Below are 16,670 nucleotides of genomic sequence, written 5' to 3'. Positions count from 1 at the left end.
AATATTTGCAAGCTAAGCGATAGGAACCGCGGGCAGCATTCGCTCGAGGAACACCGGCATCTTCCAAAGTGCGGCCTCGTCGCTTCCCCGAGACGAATTCACGCAGCGTGGTTGGCACGGCATGGCATCCACCCCCCCCCCCCCCTGGTGCCAACCAACCAACACAACAGGGCGACTCCCCTTCCAATTTCTCCACCCCCCCACCCCACCCCTCTTTGTATCCCTCACGACGCCTGGGGACCCTCCTCAGGCCCTCGGGCCCCAGTGCAGTTGCACCGCCTGGCACGCTTTCTCCGCACCCAGCTCTGGTGCCTCCGTTGCCTCGGAGGATCGCGAAGTGCTCGCGATCCATGCCCCCGCCCCCGCCCCCCGCTCGCGACGGCTGCCGGCGGCGCGTCGAGCGTCGACCCCCGGACGCGAAGGGCGGTGACGCCGCTCGTGCGCTTTGACCCTCGCCCCGCCGGCGTGGCGCTCACCGCCGCTGCTGCGTTCGTCCCCGATGCACCGGGAGCCTCGTGCGGCACCGGGCAGAGCTTCAAGTGGGGCGCGGGACGAAAGGCCCTGCTGGTGTTCTTCACGTACGTGGCCTGGCCGCGTGTCTGGTGGCCGTGGCTACGGCGGCTCGGAGATGTTAACTGCCTCGCCTGGTGCGCAGGACGTCGTGGGTTCGATCCCGAACTCGACCCTGAAGTCCTGCTGTAATATTTTGAGTTCGCGAGTCTCCCTCCCGGTGGTCGCGTGGATTTTTTTACGGGTTCCCCTCCGGATTTTCCCCTCCACATTGAGAATCAATGCGCGTTTAAACGTATCTGGCTGCTGTACTTTTCCGCGTGATGATAAGCCACTTCGTTGAGCGATCATTTGTGATAGCCAGGTCGCTACTTAAAAAGAGCTACATAGCTCAGTGGCCCGTAGCTTGTAAAATGAATATAGTTTATCGTTTAAATATATGGTCGTGCGGTTTGTATCCGTGGATACGGGAGCGACCGACCTGTTGGGTCATTGGAGACGTGGGTTCCTGGGAGCACGAGGACGACGATGTTACGCGTCTTCAAGATGATTTGGGGTGGATCCTCGTTCCAGGACCCTTATCTTAGAGCGCGGTTCCTTGGCCCTGGAGATGAGGGCCGTCGTCATGGTGGCTTGGGTCGCTACGCTGGAGACCGGGAGAACGTCGATCGATCTTCGCTCGCCGGGACGATGATGGCATCGAACCCGAGTGGGGGGGTGGGGGTGGGGGGCACGTGCAGGCTGACATATTCCACTCCAGGATGCGTTCTGAAGAAGGGCCATTTTCCGAAACGTCGCCGGTTTTATATATCTTGTTCCTTTAATGGTCACTGTGCAATTAACAACTGTGTTGAGGTCATCATTGTTCTGATTGTGATTCGTGCAGCGGTAGCATCGTCAAGGTAACGTGCCATCCTATCCCGAGTGAAGCGCTCTAACCACAGTGCCGCCCGGCCAGGCCTCTGCAGCATTCCTCATCACAGCTGTAATCGAGGCAACTAATTTTGATAGTAAATCTGCTGGGTACACATCGCTACCGCTAGCAAATTGATCCCAGCAGCAACGCACACTCGCACGTCAGTCCGGCTAATGCTTCGAGGCAGAGCCCCGAGGTTGATATTGAGCGTTGATGATTTTTTTTTGTTCTTAAATTATTTCAAATTATCGCGTGAAACGATTTTCAGAGAATCACCCTGGGTTTCCAAATTCGACCGAACGCGACTCGAGCGAGCCTCCCCCCCCGCAAGTCCCTGGGCCTGTGAGGGGCATCTCACCGGGACGTTGTGACGTTGGCTGGTGAGGTGGATGCCTGCACAGTTGTGGCCTGACCAGGCGGGCATCTGCACAGTTGTGGCCTTACCAGGCGGGCGTCTGCACAGTTGTGGCCTTACCAGGTGGGCACCTGCACGGTTGTGGCCTGACCAGGCAGGCGCCTGCACAGTTGTGGCCTAACCAGGTGGGCGTCTGCACAGTTGTGGCCTGACCAGGCGGGCGTCTGCACAGTTGTGGCCTGACCAGGTGGGCACCTGCACAGTTGTGGCCTGACCAGGTGGGCACCTGCACAGTTGTGGCCTGACCAGGTGGGCGCCTGCACGGTTGTGGCCTGACCAGGTGGGCACCTGCACAGTTGTGGCCTGACCAGGTGGGCACCTGCACAGTTGGGCCCTGACCAGGTGGGCGCCTGCACAGTTGTGGCCTGACCAGGTGGGCGCCTGCACAGTTGTGGCCTGACCAGGCAGGGGCATGCGCAGTCGTGGCACGGGTCTCAAGCAAATGCCCTGGAGGGCCCTAGCAGCTCAATGGGCCCTAAATTCATGGAAGAAAAGAAAAGATATGGTTGCGAAGCAAATATCAGCTGGAATTTAAATCCTCATAAACATAGCAGGAAAATTTAACATAAACTGCAAATTTATCTCTCTCATCCCTCACTTGTCCGTATCTCTTCAGTCATCTAACTCCGCGTGTGTATCTTATCTGGCATCTCAGCCTCACCTGAATCTCTCTTCTTCTAAATCTCTTCTCTCAGCTCGCTAGCAGTTTATAAAGCAAAAGTGGGAGTGGAGGGGGCCGTGGGAGCTAAAGCTCCCCCCCCCTATCCCTCCCACCTCAATGGGCCAGCACCACTACTTCGCCTTACGGGACATGGGGAAGCAAAATGAGCAGCACTTAACATTTCCCAGCTGCGAAGCGATGCCACCCACGCCAACTGCGCTGGGGCAAAGCCATCGGACAATGGTATCTGGCATTCGGTTCCAACAGCCTGCGCTTAATGCACATTAAAGCCATTAGCTCTGCGCGTAAGTCGCAGTAATAGCAACAATGTTGCTCTCCCCCCACCACCACCCCAAAATTGTATTCCAAATGCCACGTCCGTAGTGATGTCGCAGATAGCTAGCTAGCAGTGCACTACCCTGTGTTAAAGAAGAGCCCCGGAAGGTGACGCTCGCAAAAGAAGACGCCCTTCTGAAGTCATGTGAATTGTCCTGCGGATTCGACATACATGGGGGTACACTTATGATGTACCCTGCATAGAGTTTTTTTTTTAATATATAAAATATCAGTCAAACGTTTATTATTGAAAATTCATGTTTTATTTTTTGATGCAGTGATTTGGAACCAGACTGAGGGTGGTTATCTCTACACTCTGAACTTCAGACCTCAGTTGAGTCAGGGTGGCTGAAACCTGGTTTCGAACCCGGGATCTTGGTAGTGCTCAGTGTTATAAAATCGTATTAGCAATCCATCCAACCGTCATCATGGTGGCTAGGAGATGTTAACTCCCTCGCCTCTTATACAGGAGGTCGTGGTTTCGATCGTGACCCTGACTCCTGTATATATTTGTAATTTTCACGTCTTTCTCTCTCTGTGGTTGCGTGGACATTTCTCCGGGTCCTTTGGTTTTTCCGTCCACATTTATAATCGTGCGTTTAGCGTATTTGGCTGCTATAAATTTCCCCATAATAGGCCACTTCGTTGCGCTATCACTTGTGGCCAGGTCGCTTCTGAAAAAGAGCTACTGTAGCTCAGTTAGGCTTACCTGGTGAAAGAAAAATAAAGTTTTTTTTTTAGTTTATCCACAATCTGTCCACCGCTGGATTAAGGTCTCTCCAAGCCAGTGTCATTTCTCACGGTCTTGCGATGCGACGACCCATCTAGTTGCTGCACATGTGTTGAATGTATATTTTATGTACGTTGAACTCCTTTCGCACCGTACGTAGCCAACCGTGCTGATCGGAGGTGTGTGTCCATCCTTTGGCTGACACTCTGTCATTAGCCACGACCGTCACTGCTACGATCATTGCGATTGCATGAAACTACACACGCACTCTATTGTAAGTAATATACGTCTGCAGATAGATGTGTTTCATTACAATAATGTATTCGGAACAGCTGGGAAGGTCTTTTGCCAATTGTGGACGATTAACTTGGTCATGATATCAGTATGCAGCGAGGTGTTCCGCGGATGGGTGCACATCTGTTGGGGTCTTTAATGCCAAGCAGTGGCTCATGCAGCTGCATCACTGCCTTCTATTACAGATGGCTCATGTCTTTAAGATAGCCGAGTGGCTCAACGGGTCAGAGACCCTGAGCCGGTTTGCACCGCCGAGAACCTGGGTTGGAGCCCAGACCATCATCCGCGATTAACCGCACGCGTTCCCAAGGGCAAGTGATTTGATGGTCTCAGCCCTGGTAAGCAATGGCTGTGTACGAAAAAAAACACCTTCACTTATTTGACTTTGACTTCATTGGGATAAATTCCAACTCGAGAGAGACACTTTTTTGGGGGGGGACTTGGTTGACATTCTAAGGGCGCTTCATTGAGTCCAATTTATAATTGCCGGTATTCACACTCTTTTGCGGCGAAAATGAAAGCGTGGATACATGGGCCGATTAAAATTCCTTCGGAACAAGCTTCCGTAACTTTATGTAATCACGACCGGGGGCCGTTCTCTGACACAGGGTGATGCACTGCTAGCTCACAAAGAGTGTCTGAGGGAAGACTGTATTTGACTCGGGTCCAAGACGCCAGTCGTATCATTGATGTTGGTGGGTGGGGGAGAAGCGTATTGTGGGTTCGAATCGAGGTTTCAAGCCACCCGTGACTAAACTGGGTTCTGAAGTTCAGAGAGTCGATGGCCACCCTCAGTATGCTCACAAATTACTTGCACGCAAAAAAAACCACGTTTTTTTTAAGTTTGATCGATCGCTCACTTGGAACTTATTACAGTTATAAAGGCTTGACTGATAATTCTACGTCAAGTGTACGCCCCGATGTATGGTGAATAAGCAGGACTACATATCCAAATGAATTCACAAGTACGTCAGTTTTTTTGATCAACTCCATCTTCTAAGGCAGGGGTGGGGAACCTTTCTTCTGCCAAGGGGGCCATTTGGATATTTATATAACATCATTCGCGGGCCATACAAAATTATCAACTTAAAAATTAGCCTGTTATATTTGGTCAAACATTTAATTAACTCACCCCTAATGCGATGGCTGGAACTGCTTCTCTTTGGGTGAGGCGTGTGATGATGTTAGCTGGTATTGACGATGTTGTTGCTACTCGCAACTGCTTTTCCAGGTTTGCTCCGAGATTTATTGAATTTCGATTCCCGCCTGCGGTTGCCTTGGCAGGGCCACACCAAGTGATTTCGCGGGCCTCGTACGGCCCGCGGGCCGCACGTTCCCCACCCCTGGTCTAAGGGCAGTTGCCCAACACAGGGTGGTGCACTGCTCACTCGCAAGAGTCGTTTGAAGGGACAACGTCTTCGACTCGTGTGACAGAACGCCAGTCGTGCAAGTGACATTGGGGCGGGGGGGAGGGGAGGGTGGCAAGAAGCGACATTTTTTTTGTTATTGCTCGAGCAGTAATGAGAGAATGGCTCGTGTTTAGACACGCTACATCGAGGTCGCGGATAAAAACCTGCCACCGCAGGCTCGGCAGGGAGTGGCCCCTTCAGACCGCAGCGGCACGGCCAGGAGCTGGGATAGCGTCGTGGAGTCAGCGACCACATTCTTTGCATCGTCGCGGCATTCGGAAACGCGAGATTTGTGTTGCTTTTAAGGTTTAACGCGACGAATTGTCACAGAGGTTTAAAAAAACCAACGTGCGGCTGATTCGAGAGTTTTAAAATATCGGTCCTCTACACATGTGCTTGGAGCCTCTAATTTGCCCAGTAAGTTATAGTACAATCGGAATCTTTATTTAGACTGGAGGAGATATCCGATGAGCTATGAAGCTCTTTTTTCACAGACGTCCAGTACGGGCGGCTCAGCGAGTGACAAACAGCAATCCAAAACAGACACGACATGAGTGCAACACAGAGAACGAGGCAGGCAAGTAACTAAATATAAAAAAGTGAATACATTCATTATATAAGTCCGATTTACCAAGCTTGGGCAAGGCAGCAAAAACAACAAAAGTCGGGGGGGGGGGGGGGGGCTGAAGAGACCTCGGTGGGGGTGGAAGGCCTCGGTTCTCCTGATGGCTTTAATCTAAGATGGCTTTAATCTAAGTTGTCTTGTCGTTGCTGTTTGATTTGCATCCCACTGGGATTTTTGCACACAGCGTTGGTGTACGGTGCTTTTTTATCTGGAAGATTTTGCTGTTTTTTTCCTGGATTTTTCTGTTTGCGCGTAGTCACTTTAAAATGTTTTCTTGTTTATGTATTTTGTTTGTCGCGGTTGCACCCGATTCAAGAGCCGAATGGCTCACAGGGCTATACCAACATAAATGAAACTGAAACTCCTGTTGCTCACACATGACTCGACTTCTGAGCCGCGGTCACCAGCAGCAATTGCCTCGAGAGGTGTGCGCCAAGACGCGCCTCATCCTGGCCACGCCTGTCGACGTCGCTTCTGCTAACACCGGGCACAAAGTAGGGCCTGCTTGCCAGGTACGAACGTGAATTTCGCGTTGAGATTCTTTCGCGCCGTAATTGGCCGAGCAGCGTGCTCATCGGTTAGGCCCACTTAGACGCGACCTGGCAAACACATGATAAGCTCAGTCACGTGGCTTATCACGTGGAAACGTATGGCAGCAAAATACTCGTAACGCACGTTGATTCTGCAGGGAGAGAGACACGCAAACTGCGAAAATACAGCAGGCGTCAGAGTCGGGATCGAACCCACGACCTCCTTCATGGCAGGCGAGGTAGTTAACATCTCCTAGCCACCGCGATGGGATGTTAGCCCACACTGCCCAAATCTTTGTCCACGTGTTGTTTAATCCTCACCCATGGCTGAGATTCACTGAGCGATCATGTGCCCCTCCAACACCATCACAAAATCCGAATGTTTATTCATACCGGAGGAATCCGATGAGCTGTAAAGCTCTTTTTCACAGATGTCCAGTCGAAAAGGTGCATCCCTGCAATTGCTTTGACTCACTCCACCTGCCGGTGGATGGGCCGCGACTATATAGAGACAGCTTCAGAGAGAGTCTCTCAAGATTAATGCGGCCTACTCTTCCACGTGAAAGAGCTGGGAGTGCCCACGCTTTATCCCACCCACACGCGACATCACGCCCAGATCTCCAGTAGGGGCGGATCAGAAAGTTACAACAATAAACAATACAAAAAACACGATAGGAGAGTGTAAAGTAAGGCAAGGTCAAGAAATAACTTAAAATAAATATAAATAAAACTTTTTTTTTTTAAAGGTAAAGTCCAACTGAGCTGTGAGCTTATTTTTCAAAAGCGATCTGGCCACAAATGATAGCTCCACCATCACCACCCACCAACCCTGCTTCGCTAACCCCGCATTCTGACCAGGCTGCTTGAAGTGTATGGGTCATGGGATGATGGGTGGGTCACGCAACAAATCGGCTCGCAGTGACAGTCCCCACACAAACCTGTTGGGCTGCGAGGTGGTCAGAGGTAGAGCAAGAGTGGGTTTCCTATACATATGCACAGACGTACGCGACCATTGATGTCCCGTCAATAATTTAACATTTACCCCCCGCAATGTAAAAAAGAAAATAATTCCATCAACAAAAAATTAATTCTCAACAATTGAGCCAAACATCCCCCCCCCCTTGAATGACCCCGCCGTGGAAGAAGCCTTCATCTCAGCAGTGGACCGACACACATGCGTCGAATATTTATTCTAAGCGTGAGCAGGAAAATGTACACGCTGTTCACACGCAACGTGGACATCTCAGCATTGGCGTCGCTCGCCGCGAGCGACGACACCGGCTCGAGGCCAACGCAAAGCGCGTTGCACCGTGCGTTGCGACAGTGCGGGTACAGTGCTTCTGTGGCCTCCGGAGGATTATTCCGTCAGCGGGAGGAGGAGGAAGGAGAGACGAGAGAGGGGCCGTAGCTCCTGGCTCTCACTCGCACCGCCGTGCCTCCTCTATTCCCACGCGGATGCCGCTGCTAGGCAAGGGTGCTGCATCATGTCCGGGATCATCATCCCCTACCCCCCCCCACCCCACCTCTCTCTCATCTTACTACCTCTCCTCGCCCCTAAGGGCACTCTTACGAGATCACGGAGGCTTTAAGCGCGAAGAACGACAATGATCGTAATAATAATAATGACGATGGTTTAATGTTCCGGAAAGTAATACGGTATATCTTTTTTTCGGGAGGGGGGCCGGGGGTGTAAAAATTATAAAAAAAATCATTTTTAAAACGACGTCTCCCATTCTGTTCGGCCATCGTAAAAAAAAAATGTGTCCCCTGTGCGAGCGAATGTAGGTGGGGGTGGTTGGTGGTCCACGCTACCGCAGGTGTTTCCTGAGCTTGCCGCTCTCCCGAGGGTGTTTTTGCTTCATCTTCTTCTTTATCTTCTTATTCTCCTTTCGGGCTGCTACCAAACCGCGTGCTTTGCCGAACGACTCCCCGATGTTTCTCGCCGATATTCTTCAGCAGCTGAGCATGTCGGCTCACGCTCACGCTCTCTCTCTCTCCGATTGTGCAAGGATGGGTTTGTCGTTTTTTAAAGAGCAATTTTTGATTACGGGAAAGGCTTGCCCAACGCGGTTGTATCGAACGCGTGTTTTGGCTAGACACGGGTTTACCTAATGAGGTCTGTTTTACGGAACACTGGGATGATGTTTCGGCTATACGCGGTATTGATGCTTGCTAGAAATTTTCGTCTCCGTGTTGAAAAAGGGTGCTGTGTCCGTTGCAAGGTGTGAAATGAGTCGACTGAAGAGCGATTTATTTAGCACGTTTTGTTGTTGTGTGTGTATGCTCATGTGCTAATGTACCTGTGCCAACAGTTACATTAGTAGGGGGCACAGTTGGTGGTGCATCTGCCAGCCATCTCAGTCAGCCAACCCATGGCACCTGCTGACTCTGTCCCGTGACCTCCTGCCAGCCAGCGAGCCTTCGACACTCCACGTAGCCTCAAAGTGCACCTAGCCTGGCACAGGCGCCGCGGTTGACGCCGCCGTCACTTGTTGGCGAATTGGCGGCCGTCGTTCGTCGATAGTGTGGCGCCACCGATCTACGTGACTTTACCGAAAGACCCAAAGAACACCCCGAGCACACAGCGGCACGAGGCAAGCGTCCACACGCTGCCGCACTCACCTAGCCGGTACAGCCGTCGAGGACGTCACCGGGACGGGCTCCCAGTTGGCGAATCATCGACGCGCTCGCGGACGACGGCACAAAGCAAACGTGCAATTGCCGCACGCATCTTTCCGTCCACTCGTCGACGGAGGGTGGGACGGCGAACCGTGAACGTTCAAAGTGGCAGGGCCAGGGGCGAGCCGTCAGGCGTGAGCGCCGCGGCGTGGGAAGACGAATGGAGACGTGGGGGGAGGTGGGGGGGGGGCTTTGTGCGGAGGTGGTCAACTAAAGACATGGAGTGCGACTCCGACATCCTTTAGTACAATAACAAGGGTGGAAATGTAGGTTTAAATTTTGATTTATAGCTTTCGTGACTGCAGTAATTCATATTCTTAGCTCTTTCGGTAAAGTCACGTTGAAGGGAAACAATAAAATAATGAAATATATATTAAACATCAGGTCACCTGATGATGACCGTTTGTGTTATGGTCGAAACGTCGTGAGAATTTTTATTGTTTAATATATATTATTATTTTATTGATTCCCTTCAACGTGACTTTACCGAAAGAGCTAAGAAAAATGTAGGTTTACAAAGAGGGCGACTCAGGCATCCTTTAGTACAATAACAAGGGTGGGACGATTGTAGGTTTAGTTAAAAAATTAGGGCGACTCAGGCATCCTTTAGTACAATAACAAGGGTGGAAATGTAGGTTTAGTTAAACAATGAGGGCGACTCAGGCATCCGATAGTACAATAACAAGGGTGGGACGATTGTAGGTTTAGTTAAACAATGAGGGAGGGGGGGGGTGATAATTTCTGACCCAGGAAGGCAACGCCGATTTTCTCCCGTTGGCTGTGGCCGTGGGGAGCCACACGTACCACGTGACCGAAAGAACGCGGCCTACCACGCCCGCCGACGTTCAATACATAAGTCTAAATATGAACAGAACAAATAAACGTTGATGTATGTAAATACATCATAAAAAGGCAATATATGTAATATTTATGAATAATATATTTCCAAGTTCATGAATATATTTGTTGTGTTTATACTTAGTCTTTTGTACTGGACGTCGATCGTTGTCTTTTGTAGGCCACGTGCTTATGGTCACATGGCACATGTGGCTCCCTCGGGCCACGCGCTAAAGAATCACCGTATGGTTTCCGGGCCGCAAGCTTCTATATCATAATCTTGGTTTATTCTGGAGGAATCCGATGAGCCATGAAGCTCTTTTTCGGAGATGTCCAGTAGTTTTCACAGATGTCCAGTTCGTGTTACAGGACGCGTCGGTGAACAGGTGAGTTGAGATGGGTTTGATGCATGTGTGTGAAGGCAAGAGCTTTAGTCGGAGGAATGTGACCCCATAGCTGACAACCCCTGCGATGGGACTTTGTAGGATGAACGTTGAGATTTATAAGGGCACGGGGTGACCAATAACGGGCCATACATTTAGTCCGTACGAATGGAGAGGGGGTTAACCCAAAAGCGTTCGCTTGCGTATGGGGGGGGGGGGGGGGTCTACTGACAATGTACGTACGCATAGGAAACGGGGGAGGGGGTGAAGCCTCGATACTAATTTGTCTACATTGGCCTTCAATTGAGCCACAGTTCAGTGTCTTCAGCTGTCAGACAACAAGTACTACCGGGAGAAGTGGGACTGTGGGAGAGGTGCCACTCGTGTGCCACCCCTGACTGACTGCAGCGATCACGCAGCTCAGCGAAATAAGTGGCCAAGTTACGCAACTTAATTCTTTAATGCAGCCGGCGGTGGACTATCTGTTTGCTTAAACACGTTAATATTATTAATCATGCATGGATTAAATATCGGCCGTGCTATATGATTCGGGGGTGGGGGGGTGCGTTAGGCGTACGTACGCAGGTGGGGGGTGTAAAAAGTCCACGTGCGTACAGGGAGGGGGGGAGGGGTCAAGTTTTGACAGATTTTTGCGTACCTACTCAATGGGTGGCCCCTGAGATCCGAATTGGTCTGTAATAAGGGCAGAGCCCCAGTTAGTTCCAGTTCAAGTCGCCAGCGAAAATCAGCTCCCCTTCGGTGCAAGCGGAGATGGCATTCTGCAGAAGTTAACTTCGGAGCAACTCCGAACTGTGGCTCCAGAATTCTTCCATCACAATGCTGATTAAGGGATGGTTAGTAACGTTTAGCACACTGGCCTTGCAATCCAAAGGTAGCCAGTTCGATCTCCCGGTGCGGCAGTTAAAGCGGTGATGCAAGTTCCCTAAATCTCCTCCGCTGCCTCTGTGCACCCAGCAACATGAATTAGTTCACCAAGGTACAGTTCGTCGAGTGCGGCATGTATGTATCTATGTATGTTGAACTTCTTTCGCACCGTGCATAGCCAATCGTGACATTCGGAGGTGCTGGGGGAAGACAAACTGAACACTCAAAGGAGTTCTGAAGAAATGCATTTTTTTATCGAGATCATTTAAAAGCGCATTGCTCCCAGCGGCTACCTAATATTGGAACGGAAGAACGTTCCAGACGGACGCAGAAGCGCCTTTGTTTGATGGTCTATGCCCCTTGGCGAGATCAGCAGGGCTGCTTCTTTATCTCTTCGCCTCGGGGTGATAACAGTTCTACGAAACTGATCCCACGGTGGTCACAGCAGCAGCATATTTCGCTGTCTAGAAACAACAACGGAAACATCACCTTGCTAGCATTCCGCATCACCTCTCTCCTGCGTTTTCTTGTGAATGCTAACGCGCTAATATTTCATTTCGAGTTGTTGACTGTCGTAGAGAGAGAGAGACGAGAGAGGTTTTACCCTTCGGATTCTGGCACCAGTGTCTTCGGGGTGGTGCCTGTCTTAATCCCCCCCCCACCATCACAATGATCAATGACCCCCCCCCCCACCATCTCCCCCCCCACTCCCCCCACCACAACCACCACCCCCTCCACCCGCTGTTCTGCGCGTGCGCCCGAGGAGCTCGGGACGGTGCCGAGGACGCGACACCGCAAAAAAAAGTAAATAAATAAAGAAAACTCTCCGTTCAATCTGCACGCTCCATCCTGCGCGAACAGCAAACGGAAACATTTAAATCGCACGCGCACGCCAGGACGGCATCGTCCTCCAATCGCCTCTGGCTCGGAAGCCGTCGGACGCGGCGGCCCTGCGCATTGACGACGTTGCCGCAGCGTAATCATTGACGATGGTGACGTTTAAATGAAAGCGGGGTGGTGGTGGTGGTGGTAGTGGGGGTAGGGTTGTGGAGTGGCGGTGGGGCGGGGGAATAGACGGAGGCTTTAATGTGAAGGGAAGACGAGAGAGGAGAGGGAACGAAGGGACAGAGGGAGAGGGAGAGAGAATCTCCGCTGGCTTTACGTCGCGCGCTTCCGTCGTGACGCGCTCCTCCTCGAACGAACCGCACGGGCAGGGAGACAGCGGCGTCTGCCGCCGTGCGCGCGTTCCACTCGAGGATGGTGCGGCAGGGTGCCGGTGGAGGCCGCTACGAGGTGAGAGATGTTCGTCGTCATCATCATTATTATTACTAGGACGACGACGATGTTGTTGTTGTTGTGGTTTGCTCGCTGATCGATAGCTCGGCTCGTTCCGTTCACCTCGGCGATCTTCTTCGTGCCGTCGACGTTGCGTCTTGCGGGCGTACGTGGGCGGATGAGGATGTCGGAGGGATCGCAGGGTGGGGATAGCGGTGCATGAGTGTGGGCCCCTTTAAGCGCGTTCGCGCTAATCGATTGCAAATGAGAATGCGCGGGGTAGGGTAAAGGCGCAGCCCCGTGCAATTTCCTTGATCACGCCACTGCTTGCACCGTGCCCACCACTCGAGGGAGCGCTAGAGAGCACGTCTACCCCACCACACGCACGTGACCTGCCCATTGTCTAACTTGTACCATTGTTCTGCTGCTGGGTGGGGGGGGTGGATGGGAGGGATTCTTTCAGCTGCCGCGCCGGGACATCGTACGGACAACATCTCCATTAGAAGCTCAGTGCGCTATTATACAACTGCAGCATTGCCCAGCAACAATACGTTAATTATTATTGTTATTCTTACACGTGGTGGTTGCGTGCGTTGACAATTTTCTGGAACTTCTGCATGCTTGATGCCAATGAGTGGTCCGATCTTTGAAATTAACCGTAATATCGATGCGTTAACTCCCTCGCCCGATATACAGGTGGTCGTCGGTTCTATCCTGATGCCTGCATATTTGGAGTTTGCATGTTCTCCACCGCTGCTGTACATTTCCACGTGATGAGCCACTTCGTTGAGCTATCATTTGTGATTGCCAGGTCGCTTCTGAAAAATATCTACATAGCTCAGTGTGGGCCTTACCTGGTGAAATAAAAAATGAAAGAGAGTTTCGTTTTTGTGACCTGGCCGCGTTTGGTTAGCCCAAGGAAGTCGCTTATCATCATGTGGACATTCATAGCAGCCAAATACTCTAAAGGCACGTTTGCAATTGTGGAGGGGGACAAACGTGAGGACCCGGAGAACAATCCACGCGACCACAGACGTCAGTGTCGGGATCGAACTCACGGACCACCTTGTTGAATTCATCATGCTGCATAGAGAGGGTGCGTGGTTACGTTCACATGTAGGTGATTTTGCTCGTATGCACGTCAATGGTCCACGCGGTGCTTGAGTCAAAACCAACATTTCGGAGATTTCCAGGGGACACGTTTGGTTTATTGTAAGTAAATCCGCACGATGGTGTAGCTTCTTTACTCTGCTCTGGCCTTGAATGAGCACCTGCTGTGGTGCACTAACATCAGCACTGGGAAGACAAAGGTGATCGAGCGTGGTGCAGCCGGTCACACCCATCCCATCGTGCGCTGTGCTGGCATCCATAGCAGCTCGCATACGGCACTTGCCCCAACAGTCTATGTAGGATATACAAGTGACCTTTTGTCAAGGTTTGCATGTACCGTACTGTACCGGCATTGGGGAGCGGTGGTGCATCGGTTGGCGCACTGCGCTACGAACTCAACCGCCCTGCGTTCACATTGCCAGCCACGTCTGTTATTACTATCGGTGGCAAGTGGTATCAGAACCATTTCTTGGCCTCCCTTATGTACAGTGCCGGATTAAGCTAGTGTGGGGCCTGTAGCATATGTTATAAAGGGGCCCTAAATAAAGTAAAACACGTAAACATTAAAAACACATTCATTTACACCTTGCGTAGTAAAGTTATTGCATTTTTAATTAGCTATACAGCCAGATAATGCAATAAATCGCTAACCTTAAACACCCAGTCGTTCATAAAAGTTGAAGGCAGCATAGCGCTATAGTAATAGAGCAAGTACAGAATCACCGAAGCAGAATTGATAGCTTGAAAGCGTTTAGCGCGGGGCCCTTGAAAGTGCGGGGCCCGTAACATGTGTAGCTACTTGTTCTACCAGGATAATCCGGCACTGCTTAGGTGAACTCAGTCTTAAATGAGCCCCTGATGCGGTGTATAAAGAGCAATGTGACGACAAAGGCGACCTAGCTGGTCACACAAAGGTGGTGCTGGTCACACCCATCCCATCGTGGGCCATGCCGGTCTAAATAGGTGCTCGTCGAGAGCAATCGCCGCAGCGGGCAATTGCTGTTCTACTGTGTATACGTCCGTGTCATTTCTAAATATGTGCCTATGCATGCACTTCCATCGACAATGCGCGTGGTACAGTGGACATCATCATTAACCTTGGCTCTCTCCAAAGTCTAATCGGCTCAACCACGCGTGCGTGCGTGTGTGTGCACGGGCTCACGCATTCATCCGTTCGTTCACCGGCGCAGATGGGAGGCATTGAACACCCATTTACCGATGCACGCTTCCGAGAGGACGCGCCGCCGGGGTGGAGATGGAGCGGTGAAATCGGCGCGCATCGCGGCGGCGGTGGCGGCGGCGGCTCGGCGAGGTTTCCACCCGGCAGTGGATCGACCTCGACTGCCGACGGTGGTGGCACAGCGCAAATTCGTTTAGCGCGGGGTAGCGATGCTGACGGTGAGGTCCTGAAACCCCCAGGACTCCGGACCCTCGCTCCCCCCCCACCCCCCCGCCAGAGATGGGCTGACGAGCAGACCGAGCGGTGGGTGGCGATTGCACCACCGTGCTAGTCGGGGCGTGCGAAACGGTGGCTTTGGAGATGTTAACTACCTCGCCCCGTGTTCAGGAGGTCGAGGGTTCGATTCCAACCCTGACGGGCGGACCGAGCGGGCGGGTGGGTGGTGGGGTGGGGGGTGGGGTGGGGGGTGCACCACCGCTTATCTGCGGAGGGGATTCGTGGTTTAGAGCCGTGCCGGTGAGCTTTGGCGGCTCTCCCGAACCGAGGGTGGCCCGCCCGTGAAACACCGGCATGGGGCTCTGGCAGGAAGGGCCAGAAATGAAATCCGTGCGAAGACGGGTGCCCGCGATGGGCAGTGCTGCGTGCACGCTGTGCCACGGGGCTGCTCCTTGCGCGTTGTTTTGGGCGATTGGGCCATCGATGCCCGGGATGGTGCCGTGGTTGTAGTGGTTAGCAAACGCTGGACTCGCAGCGCAGAGGTTTCGCCCGTTCGATCTACCGGCACGGCGATTGAATTAATCAGCCGCCGCGTTAAATCCCCACCACCGCCTCGGCCCAGCCAGCGGTGTCAATGGCTTGCACCGCAGCGAGTCAATGTGCAGGTCGCGTGCGGTGGTGTGAAGTGTGGGTGCTCCCACCTCTTCCGGGACGTCTGGCCACCGTGGAAGAGTAGGCCAAAATACACTCAAGGTGGGGGGTTTATCCAGAGCTGCTTCTAGTAGAGGGCCTTCCGCCAGCAGTGGTGTGAGTGAGCAATTGCAGGGCTGCGTATTTATTTAAAAAAAAAACCCCAGCTCTTCAGTGAATGTGCAATATACGGTCGAGATAATGCGATGGAATCAAAGCGTGTGACCTCTGGATTGCAAGTCGGGTGGTGCCTCCCTTTGACACCGCGGCACGCAGTGGCTGCGTTGAGCCTGTAAACAGCCACTGCCCTTGGCCTCGTGAGGGAGGGAGGGTGGGGGGAGGGAGGGGACCGATGGAGAGAGAGAGGCGTGAGAGAGAGAGACGTGAGGGGCGTGAGAGAGAGAAGCGTGAGAGAGGCGTGAGAGAGAGACGCGGTTTTGATGGTGACACTTCACCTCCTACGCTGAATGTCGCACAGTGACGTGACAGCTGACACCACCCAGCTTGGCACGTGAAGTGAACTTGCGTTGATGAGCTCTCTGATTAATGTGAAAACTTTGCATCTAATTTCAGTTTAACTCTTGCTCGAATAAGTGGTATTTATTCAAGCTAGAAAATATCTGTCAAATCTTTGAGATGAAGAAACGCATACCTCGTTGCAAAAGAAAAAAAAATCTGTGCAAGACCAGTCCTTCATTTTTTCCGAATGCATAAGGTAAAATATGTAATTGTATAGGTGCAGTAGTTTCTCATATTTCTATTTAAAAATCCAGTGTGCAATGCACTCGATCATTTGGAATATATTTATGCTACAAGCCTGGTGGGATGTTACTTTATGCATTTTTCTAAGTTTTGTCAGCGTGCGACCTGGATGCCCAGGTATGGCCTTTGAACCACTGCATTTTGACCAGGCATACGTTTCAGTCATACATGTAAATTTAAGCTCATTATACAAGCAGTACATTGTGTAGGAATATATTATTTCTATG

The 16,670-nt window shown here is 51.8% G+C and overlaps 1 protein-coding gene across 5 annotated transcripts in view; it reads left to right on the top strand.

Moving 5' to 3' along the window:
* LOC116954451 (schwannomin-interacting protein 1-like) overlaps window positions 1-16,670 on the top strand; it is a 310,676-nt gene that overhangs the window by 241,704 nt on the left and 52,302 nt on the right. Inside the window, exon 1 of one of the 5 annotated variants that reach the window (XM_076052288.1) lies at window positions 12,275-12,503. The exons of 3 other annotated variants lie outside the window; for them this stretch is intronic. In XM_076052288.1, the coding sequence (XP_075908403.1) occupies window positions 12,468-12,503 (36 nt within the window). In that variant the 5' untranslated portion in view covers window positions 12,275-12,467. Of the gene's footprint in view, window positions 1-12,274; window positions 12,504-14,969; window positions 14,994-16,670 lie in introns of those variants that run through there. One more of the 5 variants, XM_076052290.1, reaches the window with a different exon arrangement.

Source organism: Petromyzon marinus, chromosome 55 (genome assembly GCF_048934315.1).
Source record: "Petromyzon marinus isolate PM22_M1 ecotype Great Lakes invasive population chromosome 55, UKy_Petmar_22M1.pri1.0, whole genome shotgun sequence".
Lineage (NCBI taxonomy): Eukaryota > Metazoa > Chordata > Hyperoartia > Petromyzontiformes > Petromyzontidae > Petromyzon > Petromyzon marinus.
This window is presented reverse-complemented; position numbering and strand designations above follow the sequence as displayed.